The 12,791-nt window shown below is 46.7% G+C and overlaps 1 protein-coding gene across 2 annotated transcripts in view; it reads left to right on the top strand.

Moving 5' to 3' along the window:
* CUNH10orf90 (chromosome unknown C10orf90 homolog) overlaps positions 1 to 12,791 on the top strand; it is a 220,397-nt gene that overhangs the window by 137,398 nt on the left and 70,208 nt on the right. For both annotated transcript variants that reach the window (XM_045876318.3, XM_045876317.3), the window contains exon 4: positions 3,905 to 5,000. In XM_045876318.3, the coding sequence (XP_045732274.2) occupies positions 3,905 to 5,000 (1,096 nt within the window). The remainder of the gene's footprint in view (positions 1 to 3,904; positions 5,001 to 12,791) is intronic.

Genomic DNA, 12,791 nt, shown 5'->3' with positions numbered 1-12,791 from the left:
CTTATTTTAAATAAAAGATACCCCCCCCTTTTTTTTTCCAAAGCCATGTTCAGTTAACCCAATATAAAGAACAGATGGAGGGGCAGCTTGAAATAGCTTCATTGAGAAAGATATTTGATGTGAAAGATGTGATCACTTTTTTTAAAAAGTTGCCCTGTTTTAAAATTAGTGGGCCGAGTTAGGAACATCAAATAGCTCCTCTGTCTCATCTCTTTCTTGGCTTCCCACCCCGGGAAGAAGAGCTGGACACAAAGTGCTATATTGTAGTCTGTCATGGACCATCTACACCACTCCAATTGAATGTGTGGAAGTCCTAATTCCTAGTACCTCAGAGTGTGACTGTGTTTGGAGACAGAATCTTTAAAGAGGTAATTTAGGTTAAATGAGGTCATTAGGGTGGACCTTATCGATATGACCAATGCCCTTACAAGAGGAGGATGTTAGGACACAGCCATACACTGAAGAAAGAAAATGTGAAGACTGTAACAAAATAAGATTTCTGTTTTTAAGCCACCCAGACTGTAGTGCTTTGTTGTGGAAGCCCAGAGTTTTAAGAGGTTGGACTTTATCTTTAATGATTTAATGGATCTTAATGAGAAAATAAGATCTGATAAATAGAACTTCCCATACAAGAGTGGGATTAGTGTTTTGACAAGCAAAGAGTACAGTGTTTCCTTTTTAATTTCTCTCAGTCTGTCGGTTGGGGCTTTTGTCAAAGCTGAGTGTAAATACCTCAGAAGAAACCACAGTAAAATTTAACCAATAATCCCAGTCCTGATAATTTGATTACATGCTTGGTGTTTCTCTCCCCTTTGTTAACTCCATGGGGCCAAGAAGTTTCCTCAGTTTCCTGTAGTAGGAGCTCAATAGATCTGTCTGATGAGTTCATGAATAAATGGGTTGATCATGACTCTATGTTAGAATGACAGAACTTTCATCTAGAAAGGTTTCGTTCATTCTACATTCACATCAACAAAATTTCAACGTATTGGGTATGTAATAGGTTATTTCCATTTGTGTAATTCAAATTAACCCAAATGCGTTCATTATAAATACTCCTTCACTCATCCAGAGGTTTCTGTCCATCAGACATCCTCCGATTTCTGCTAAATCACAGAAAAAGTCATACCCTGCAGTGACATATCATGTTCATATTTTGAGGGGTACTTTCACGTCCTCCATTGTTTCTGATCTCCAAAACTTCCTGGTAAGGTAGAGAAGGCAAAGAGACTTTTCTTTGGGACTGGGCTTCTATCAGCATCTCTCCCCTTAGGAACAGTGTCACCCTGACATACTAGGTGATTTCCCAGCTTCAGAATTGAGTTCAAATTCATTTCATTCTTGTTGCTCTTCATTCATCCATTTGCATTTGATGGACTCAGTCAGTTACACCTGCCAGGCCCAAGGTAATAAGATGGTGGGCGATTCTCTATCCCATCCTTCTGAGCCTCTAGGACCTCCTACATTGGTACCCACAACCCCCAGTGTAGCCCCAGGGCATCCCTCCAGCGTGTGCTCAGGAGGGACCCCAGGAGGTCTGATCCTGGCCTGGCATTCCTTCTTCCGTATCTGTGCAGAAAATCACCTGGCAGCTGGTTAAAAACACAGCTGCTTGGCCTTATCCCCAGAGCTCCTGATTCACCTTAGGTCTAGAGAGGGGAGGGAAGCGTCCAGAAATTGGCATTTTTAACCCTCCCCACACCAGGTGTTTTTTATGCAAGTGGTCACTGGCCCAAACTTTGGGAAACATTGCTATAAAGTATAAAATAAGACCAACACAGCACAATTTCCAAGATGAATATTTGCTTTTTCTTTCAGAGACCTGTGCCAAAGGAATTCCTACCAGGTATGATTATGCACCTGGTAGGATGCATGGGCACAATTTTATCAGAACTGAATTTAACTAGGGAGGGACTATGTACCAAGTCAAACTGCCTGGGGTAGGTGCTAGGCCCATCTCACTGTTCTTGTATGTAAACCCCAGCTGTGGAGAGTGACGCGTAGAAAGAGCGAGGTGCCTCAGAAGCATCAGGTGGTGCTTCTCAACATCACCTGCCTGCTGGAATCACATTGGAAACGAAAAATGAGGATGCCTGGCCCCACCCCCAGGGATTCTGATGCCGTTGTTCGGGGCTGAGGCTTCTACAAGCTCCCAGGTTGTTATGTGTTATGAGACGTGCTGAAGAGAAGACCCCACCTTGAAAGAGGTTTCAAGCAGACCCTGGAGCTCGCTAGCCACCTGGGAAAAGGTAGCCAGTGATATTTAGATTTTTTTAAAGATGAAGTGAAGTTTAAGACGACTCTGCATCTTCTTTACCTGTCTCTGGTTATCTTTTGAATTTGCAACTTCCCATGTATCTTTAAAATCTAACCATGTGTCAGGTTATAGGGATTGTGATGAAAAACAGGAAAAAAAAAAAAGGAAAAACTGAGAAGCTGACCACCTTCCCGTGGCTAACAGAATGCCACGAGCCTTGGGTATTAAGATCCCATGGGCCAGCCCTCCTGTCAAAAGTCCAGGTGGAGGAAAGCATTACGTTAGTAGCATAAATGAGTGTTAATCCTGCTCTGAAGAAAAAATTTTGTGCTTTCTTATCACATCTAAGGAAAAGAGAACAATTGTCTCTTCTCAAACACAAAAGACCAACAGTTGTTCGAGCTTTTCAGAGTGTGTTCCCTGGATCACCTACATCGGAATCACCGGGATGTTGGTTAAAATGTAGATGCCGGGGCCCCACCCACAGGCCTACAGAATCTGAAACTCTGGAGCCTGGGGAACCTGCAGTTGTGAACATTCCAGGTGATTCTCAGGCCCCTTACAGCGTGAGAGTTGCTGCTTCCTTGCGAAGCACCAATTAAGCCTCCAGGCTCCCCGTGAAGGCTCCACTCCTGGTGGGAGTTGAGTGGTTACCGGATTATTTTGGGTCCCGTGATGTTGCAGGCAAGGGTTCGTTTTAACTAGAATACTGAGCATCAGAATGGGGGCCTACGACCCTGTGAGCATTGACTATTCAGTCGCCCTTGTCGTTTTCTGCAGTGTTTTACACATACATGTATTAAAAACAAAACCAGGACTGAAGAGATTCTTCCTCCTGGTGTTGACCTGGTTAGATGCTTTATTAAAAATCTCAGCACATTGTTTTGGACACACGAGCAGTTTACTGTTAGGACACAAATCTGCTGATTAAGGAAGCATGGAACACCTTGATCCCTCTCCTGGGCAGTAACTGCCTTTGCCCCTGAGCATTGAAACGCAGACGAACCACATCTGTCCTGTCCAGCACCCCTCCACCCCCTTTCTGATATGTGATTCTCATGGTCGCTGTGTTAGTCTAGGTAACTGTCCAGCTTGGGTGTTTGATCGCCTATGTTCCCTTGTCTGGGATCTGACCCCCACCATGACAAGCATGGGGAGCCACTGAATCCCAGTGTGAATCAGCAAAGTTAGAGGATTGTGTTAGGGGGTTGGGGACGCAGACAGAGAGGCCTCCCGCCCCCCAGGAGTGCTAACTCATTTCCCACATAAACCCTTGCCCCAAGTCCCAGCTCTGTTCCAGAACTCCATCTTCCCTCCCCGCTTGAGGCTGTGAACCTGTCTTCAGGTGCTCCTGGGCCTAATGGAGGTGATTATTGAAATCTGATGATCCCCATCCACACAAACATCATTAAATAAACTAAGAATAGACACTGAGCAGAGAAAACCAATTCCCCGATCAGAAGAATGATTCCAGAATATATAGCCGTTTCACAGACCGATCTGGGTTTCCTGCCCTTCGGAGCACGCAGCGGTGGGGCCTTGGCCGAGAACAGGGTTCTGGGATGTCCTCTTGGCCCTTGAAAGGGAGTTGACCGCCTGCGTTACAATAGGCTGTTGGAACAATTGTCATCTTTTTCCCATTTGCAGGAGACTCTGGCATCGCACAGCACAAAAATGATTTCATCCCTCGTCATTTCACAGCTGATGGATGAGAGTAAATCAAAGGCAAACCGGGCCGCCGAGCCTCCGGCCAGGCCGTCGCGGGTGAACCGCAGCGGGGTCTCCATCAGCCGGGCGTTCGCCCGCCTTCCTGGCAGGCTGGGCATTCAGACGCCGGCGGCCCAGGAGCCAGGACCTGACACGGAGCTGCCACCCAATGAGGAGAAGCCGTGCAGCGGCCCCCAGAGGGGCTTTGCGTCCATCACCATCACGGCCAGGCGCGTGGGCCCCGCAGCCGGCACCCTGGCGTGGGAGGCCGTGGGGGGCCCGCGGTACACCGAGTGCCGGGCCCACGGCCCTCTGCTCAGGGACGCCCCTGCTCCGGCTGGGGGTGCCGAGCCCTGTGGGCACCAGGGACCGTTCACCTGCGCGGAGTGCCCCAGAAACTGCTCTGTGATGAGGCTGAAGGTGCAGGAGATGGACCCCCGGCTGTGCGAGGCTCACGAGTACTGGATCACGGATGTGGACGACCGAGAGAACGGTTTTCCTCCGGGCGCCGCGCGGTCGGGAAAGGGGCCGCTGGTGTTCAGCTCCTGCGTCCATGTCAGGGTGTCTCAGCACTGCCCCAATTCCATTTACTATCTAGACCGGTCCCTCTCCGTCCCCATTGAGCAGCCTCCGCTTGCTAGCCCTAAAATGCACAGGTCGGTCCTGTCGCTCAACCTGAACTGCAGTTCACACGGATTGACACCAGATGGAGCAGACGGCACGGCTAATGGAGGGCCAAGGAGCAGTGCCTTGAAGCGGGAGCTCACGGAGGGAAACCAGAACCTCCTAGGCCCCCGCTGGAACCCGGGTTTGCAAGGAAGCTTCTCGAAGGAAAACCTGTCCTTGGAGCAGGTGCATCTGGGGCCCCGCACCTGTCCTTGGAGGGGCTCGCGTCTTTTGGAAAAGCAAGCGTTCTCGGGTGTGGGAGTTCACCAGGTCACAGTAAGAAAAGGGAGAGAGAACTATACCACTCGGCACACCGGGGGTGGTGGAAGCCAACTGTCCATCCACATTCCTGGCTGGAGTTACACAGCAGGTGAGTGACACGCTCATCCTCGGGAGGTGGGGCCCCCAAGTACAGATCCCCACCCCTCAGGTAATCTGTGCAAGTCCCCTGCCAAGGTGGGTAGTGAGTTTCTTCTACATGACTTCCCTTATTTCAAGAAGTGGTTCTCAGAAGCATCGCTTTATCTGCTCTGCTCTGAGTTGGCAGTTGGTAGCTCAGAGTTGATGTCTGCCTTAGATTTTCACAGATACTGTTATCTGATTCTCAGGGACCTTCCCTCAAAGTTTTGTTTCCAACAATAGCTCCAGACCCTGTAATGTCCTGAGCAGGAAACTATAGCCTGCAGATGAAGTTATTTTAGGCCCATATCGCTCCAAAGCAGGGAGAAGAGGAAAAAGTGCTGTCCACGCCCAGAGGTTTTATATCTCTGGTCTGAACATCTGGGTATCTGGAAGGGTCCACAGTCCTGCTCTTCTTTCTTTTTCAATCCGGCAGTTTGTATTTATGGATTACTCTTAGAAATAATCGTCTGTAATGGAGTGTATGTGTGTGTGTGGGGGGGGGGAATTAGTAATTATGGGACATTTTCAAAAAGATACAAATTGGGGACTCTCCAAACTGCAAAAGCAGTTTTCTGGGGCAACTTGGCTAGAATTTGCTATTTCTGCCATTGCCACGGTTCCCGGATGTCAGCAGCCCTGGGCACACTTTACCTTTCTTAGGAGATCAGGAAGAGGAAAACAGGCTTTAGCCTGACACCAGATTTCTCTCTCTGTATTAGCTTCCAATTTTCAGTTTTACTTTCCGGGAGAGACTCTGATTTATAAATTAGTGACTTTCCATTTGGGGGAAATATTTAAAGATAATAGTAAAATTGGAAATGCAGCATACATACAATAATTTTATAGTGTAATTTTTGTCCATTAAGGCTTTATTAATTAATAAAAATAACTGTAAAACATTTTAAGCTATAATGTGTGTAGAAATGGTAAATGATGTAATTAATTTTAACAAGTATGTATATACTGAATGCGCAGAGATTTTTAATGCAATTTGACATGGCTTTCAGGTTGATTAGACCATCAAAATGCCTCTGAGTCTTACAAGACTTATTGCAAAAAGGAAGAAATAAGGCCTTATCAGTGTTGCAAAGATGGACCTCAATTTAGTATTTTTAAGAAGTTGCCCAAGTCAACCACTTCCTCTTCCTTGTCAATGAAGATTCCAGAAACCTACAACCTACGTTGTTGTATGTCTGCCACCCTCTCCAAAGCCCATCCTTGGGTTTATGTTGTGTCGCATGGTGTGAAATAATCATTTGGGTTTGTGGCAAATCACGAGAGCCAGGTCCCAAAGATTGATGTCAGAGGAGAGGAACATGAGCAGAGAAAATCCCCCACCCCACCCTAACTTATTTTGGCTTTGGTGCAGAGAAGATATTTGACTTTGACTTTGTGGAATGACTACTCGGGTAACTGATGTTCTTAGGCAAAGAGTATTGAATTAATTCTACTTCCCACGGGCCGACTTCCCTCAGAATAACTCCAGATCCCAAGGATTCCATGTGGAGGATTTGAGTGGCTGTGAATCATGTGGCCTCATTCTACCGTTTGAGGAAAGCTATTCACAGAGGCCAGCTCACCTTTTTGAGAGTTGCCGATCTATTATTTTCTTGTGCAGTGAAGGTGGACAAGCCACCCTACTTCTTGGAGCCTGTTTCTTCATCTAGGTGGCTAGAGAAGAGGTGCATTTGGTATTCTTGAAAGTCCCCTCTAGCTTGAAAAAAAATCTCTGTTCTATTTGCCTGAGGTGAATCTGTGTGAGGGAGAGTGTCCATGTGACTCTGGGTCCCTCAGTCATCCAGCTCAAAAACCACAGAAACTTGAACTCACCATTTTGGGCACAGGCCTCAGATGTGGGCGTAGACACACTCACTCACACAGCCCTCCCCGGACTTTCATACCTTCTCACTCAGAAACTCATTTGCAATGGGATGTATTTCTTCCCAGGTGACAAGAAAGCCCTTCTTGTCCACACTACTGAATTCTTGCCTGAGATTTATAAGCACGACTCATGGGCTCTAACTACCACAGTCTGTCCTGGGCTCACCTACACAGTGCTCTTGAGGGTGGCTCAGTAGGTTAAGCGTCTGCCTTAGGCTCAGGTCATGATCCCAGGGTCCTGGGATTGAGTCCCGCATCGGGCTTCCTGCTCGGCGAGGAGCCTGCTTCTCTCTCTCCCTCTGCTGCTCCCCCTGCTTGTGCTCTCTCTCTCTGTCAAATAAATAAATAAAATCTTCAAAAAAAATTAAAAATTAAAACTCTGAGGAGCTGTTATGTGTTTCCTCTCTGGAACTGGGAACTCGTCAGGGACATTCTTGATAGCCTCTTGTGGTCACACATGCTACTAGCAGTCTTCCTATTTCATCATTACTGAATCTGATCCTTTTTATCTGGAGGATCCCCAAATCCTGCGTGAGCAGCATCCTCTCTAGCCACCTTGCTGACATTCAGCCACAAGGGAGGTGCAGTCTGGAAGATTCTACCAACAGAGGCAAGGCAGTTTCAGTTCTAGTCGTTAGGTCACCAGACAGGAAGTCCTATACATTGTGTTCTAGAATGAGCCTCCAGGACAGGCACGCAGAAAGGTTACTAAGATTAGGGAAGATGGGAGACTTGCAAACTTTTGGTGCAGTATAGATAGGCCATGTCTATCGGGGCATCGCCTTCTAACTGACACACACAGACCTGTTCTCTTTCTAGAGGCTGAAGAATTGCTTTCTGTTTTGCCCTTCTCCTCAGTCCCCGTATGTCCATTCTTTGTATCTCCATGGGTTGGTATGCCTCCTGCCAGCATCCACAAATGGGCACTGCTCAGCTCCCTGCCCTGCTCTAAGGAAGGGTCACAGCGTCTTCAGCGCTCATCCTTCCAATGACCACAGCATATACCGTGCAGATCCTAGATGCCAGGCCCTGGCTGCCATCAGTTGTGTCCGTCACTTGGAATCCTTCAGACCGTTCTGTAAAGACAGTATCATTATCTCTATTTTGCAGCTAAGACAAATGAGGCTTGAAGATGAAATGATTTGCCTGAGTCCACATGGCCATTCAGTGCCGGAAGCTGTACCCTCGCAGTGACGGCCCTAAGCAGAGTGGTTTGATTGGTGGGGACTCTCTCAGTGGTGGGCCCCGTCTCCACTCTCACCACAGTGGGAATGTTTGAAGACCACTCGTGGACATATAGAGTAATATTAGTATCTGGTGGCCAGAATCTATTAGGAGACTGAGTTACACGGTTAATTTCTAATTAAATGTAATATGCCACGTCCGTCATTTGGTAGTTAGAATTTATTGGCTCAGAAATCCTTCCCAGACTGAAATCCCATTCTTTGTGGTATTCTGTGGGATATACAATATTGATTTGAGTAGTTCTTTCTTTGCTGGGTGTTGCATGCCTAAAACAGTATTGACTTTGATACGTTTCTTACTGTCAGTTTCATTTTGCATCTGTGGCCTAGATCTGAAGCTCTCCCCTGTTCCCAAGACATCCATGGAAGTTTGTTAGACGCTTTCAGAGAAGAGACTTACGAATGTACTTTTTTGATTTGCCCCAAGCATTGATGTTCTGTGGTAGACTCTCTGTCTCAGTATGCTACAGCCCATGCTTAGGCTCCTGGTGGCCTTGGTCTGAGAAGTCCCCAGTGGAGCTTAGCATCACTGGTGAACAAAGATGTGGATGGCTGGAGAGGATTCACTGGAGAGGAATGACCGGATTCCTACTGGATCGCGAAGTGTCTACTGTGTCTACCAGTGTTCTGATGCTATAATCTAATACATGTTTAGTGAGGCAGGTTTATGTCATGAAGAAAGTACTTCCATCACTCAAGGGAAAATGACAGACTATATGCATACATGTCAAGCCTCCAGAGAAATCTGCATTAGGCTCTGCTTCGGTCCCATGAGAACCTCTTACTAGAGGAGCCAGAAGACATTTGAGGAGCCCTTATTTTACAAATTTGATTTTTCTTTAATGATCTAAAGCTGGGGTCTATAAGGTTTTTTGGGTAAAGGGCCAGATGGTTTCCATAGCAACTGCTCAACTCAAGCAGCCACAGACAATGCATAAATAAATGAGTGCGGACATGTTCTAATAAAACTTTATTTACAAAAACAGGCAGTGGACCGATTTGGCCTCCTGGCTGAAATTTGCTGACTCTGAATCATTCGTCCTCCAAAACAAACTTTACCCTGTTTGCCAATCATGCATGTTGGATTCTCTGGAAACCCAACTCTGAGGGGGAGGTTAACGGGCATTTATTAGAGAGCAGTCTTGGCATCCGTGGATGGGAAGGGGGGAAGAAAGTAGGAATGGGCAGAGGGAGAAGTCACTCTGTGGTGCAGGCAGGGGTTAGCAAGAACTTTTTGAGGGTGAGGCTTTTAAATTGATTCTTGAAGCATAAGTGGAGAGGCCATTGTGTGCCAAAGCTTTGAGTCTTGGCACTTGGGAGTGGCTGAGAAGGTCAGTGTACCTGCACTGCACCAGACTGACCACCTGCAGCCTACCACGGAACATAGTAAGTTGTGCCACGAGGCTGGAGAGGTGAGCTCGGGCCACAGTCATGGTCACGGTTAGGGGCTTAGAGAGCAGAATAAGGTTTTAAAATTTTATCCCAAGTGTAATGAGATGCTATGTTGTAATGTATGCTTTAAGAAGATGGTCTTGCTGGGTGCCTGGGTGGCTCAGTTGGTTAAGCGACTGCCTTCGGCTCAGGTCATGATCCTGGAGTCCCGGGATTAAGTCCAGCATCGGGCTCCCTGCTCGGTAGGGAGTCTGCTTCTCCCTCTGACCCTCCCCCCTCTCATGTGCTCTCTCTCTCTCATTCTCTGTCTCAAGTAAATAAATAAAATCTTTAAAAAAAAAAAAAAAAGATGGTCTTGCTTCTCAGAGGGTGAGAGACAGAAGCAGGTGAGGCCATTGTTGTGGAGTATCTGAGGGCCGTACTGGAGGCTGCGGGGTAGGAGAAGTCTGATAGTGGAATTCCCAAGCCTCAAGTACCGGTGAGCTTGGGAGGAGGGAGCCAAACAGGTGGCAAGGTGGACTCCAGATTTCTGACTTAAGCATCTAGAGAAGTCGCTGTTGTTTTTGTGTATAGACTATTTCTTAAAGCAGTTTTAGGCTCACAGCAAATCTGAGAGAAAGTTGCAGAGATTTCCCACATATCCCACATCCCACACATGCACAACTTCCCCCACTATCAACATCCCCCCCCCCGAGTGGTACATTTGTCACAATCAGTGAACCTCCATTGATATGTTATAATCACACGAAGTCTGTAGTTTACGTTAGGGTTCACTCTTGGTGCTGTACATTCTATGGGTTGGAACAAATGTATAATGACATGTATCCACCGTTCTAGTATCAGAAGTTTCACTGCTCAAAAAATCCTCTGTGCTCTGCCTATTCATCTCTCCCTCCCACTAACCCCTGTCAACCACTGATCATTTTACTGTCTCCATAGTTTTGCCATTTCTGAAATGTCCTATAGTTGGAATCATACGGTATGTGGTCTTTTCAGATTGGCTCTTTCCACTTAGCAATATGCATTTAAGATTCCTCTATGTCTTTTCATGACTTGATAGCTCATTTGTTTTTAGCACTGAATAATACTCTCTTGTCTGGACAGACCATGGTTTCCTCCGCTCACCTACTGAAGGACATCTCGGTTGCTTCTAGGTTTTGGCAATTATGAACAAAGCAGCTATAAACATCTGTGCACAGGTTTTTGTGGGGACGTAAGTTTTCAGCTCCTTTGGGGAAATACCAAGGAGTGGGATTGCTAGATCACGTGGTCAGAGTATGCTTAGTTTTTGTTGGTTTGTTTACTTTTACAGAAAGCTTTCCCAGAGTATGTTTGGTTTTGTGAGAAACTGCCAGACTGTCTTCCAGAGTGGCTGTACCATTTTGCTTTCCCACCAGCAACGAAGGAGAGCTTCTGTTGCTCCGCGGCTCACTAGCATTTGGTGTGGTCAGCCTTCTGGATTTGGGCCATTCTAATGGGTGTGTAGTTGTTTTAATTTGCAATTCCCTGATGACATAGGACACGGAACATTCTTCCGGTTGCTTATTTGCCAGCTGTGTATCTTCTTTGGTGGGGTGTCTCTTAAGGTGTTGGCCCATTTTTAATGGCGTTGTTTGTTTTCTTCTTGTCAAGTTTTAAGAGTTGTGTATTTTGGATAACAGGAGAGAAGGTTTTTATCCAGATGCGGAGGACATGAGGAGGAGCCGAGATGATCCCGAGTACCACTAGGTCGGGATATGTTTGAAGTGTCAGCGGGAACTTCCAGCACAGTCGGCAAGCTGGAGATTGGGCCCGTGAATCTAGAGCTCGGGAGAATGTTCTAGGCTACAGGTGTGGTTGGGGGCTTCTTCCTAGAGTTGGAGTTTTATGCTGCAGAAGAGTTTGAGAACGCCCAGGGAAAGAGAGGGACAGGGACTGCAAAGGGCCGGGAAGCAAATGTCTGAGGTCTGGCAGGAGCAGAAGGATTTCCGCTCAGCGGTAGTGCTCAGACTACGGCAGCTTTTCCGTACTGGGGTCTTAGCATCGTCTCAGCTGTGCCATGTACAGTAGGGCTTTCATCCCTTTCCTGCTCCCTCAAAGGCCATGAGGTGGGAACATTGTTTACCTCCAGGTTCCAGGTAAACGGGCTTGCCCCAAGCAACTGCTAGTTGTGGGGGGGAGGGGCAGGCTTCGTGCTCACCCACCTGGCCGTGTTCCCCAGGCCTCCTGATGGCACATCCCAGGCCACTGTTGTCACCTTTACACTCAGATTCATTTGCTCCTGTTCTTGGTAGCGACCATCTCACCTCCTGGACCCCAGGCTCAGAAGTCTGGGTCCTCTTTGAACTCCTTCCCTGTCCCTCGCTGCCCTATTCAGTCACTGGCAAAGCCCACAGTCTCCCACAGCTGTCCCCTGTTCTCCGCATCCACACCCACTACCCCCACCCAGGCCTTTATTGCTTTCATGAACTTCTATGCCAAGATAGATTTATTTTCCTGACTATAAAACTAATACATTATAGGAAACTGAGACTAATAAAATGCAGAATAAAAAGCTTAATAATCATTGTTGATACTTTGGTGAATTTGTTCCATTGTTTTTTATGCATATATGCTTTTTCTTTTAAATAGTTGAGATCCTGGGGCGCCTGGGTGGCTCAGATGGTTAAGCGTCTGCCTTCAGCTCAGGTCATGCGGGCTCCTGGCTCAGCGGGGAGCCTGCTTCTCCCTCTGCCTCTTCCTCTCCCCCTGCTCATGCTTTCTCTCTATCTCAAATGAATAAATAAAATCTTTAAAAATAAATAAATAGTCGAGATCCTGCTACGTATGTGATTTCCCTCGGGTCTCTGCTACTTAGCACTATGTCATAAATATTTCCTGATATTAACAGTACTTTACAAAGATCATTTTATTGACTGAAATGGTGTGTTTTCTGGACCCATCATAGTTTAACTATTTCTTCATTCTTGGCCCTTAAAGTTGTTACTCATTTTTCACTTTTTGGAATAATATTAATGCGGACACTTGGTGTGTAAGGCTTTGCTAGATTTTTTCCTTTTGGAAAATCCTTTAACTGGCATGTCTAGGTCAGAGAGTATCAACCTTTTTAGGGTTCTTGGGGCATGGTGCCAAGTTCAACTCCAGGAGAAGCCTAGGTGGAAGCTTCTTTTCTCAGGGTTGCGAAGGCCCTTTCTGTATGTGCTTGGCCAAGATTAGAACCAATCTACTAAGTTTTGCAAATTCCAAGATGAAAAATCCAGCCT

This window comes from Mirounga angustirostris, unplaced genomic scaffold, assembly GCF_029215605.1.
Source record: "Mirounga angustirostris isolate CCGP_5_RB_7025 unplaced genomic scaffold, mMirAng1.0.hap1 SCAF_6, whole genome shotgun sequence".
NCBI classification, from domain to species: domain Eukaryota; kingdom Metazoa; phylum Chordata; class Mammalia; order Carnivora; family Phocidae; genus Mirounga; species Mirounga angustirostris.
The sequence above is the reverse complement of the archived record's forward strand: the minus strand, read 5'-3'. Positions and strand labels throughout refer to the sequence as shown.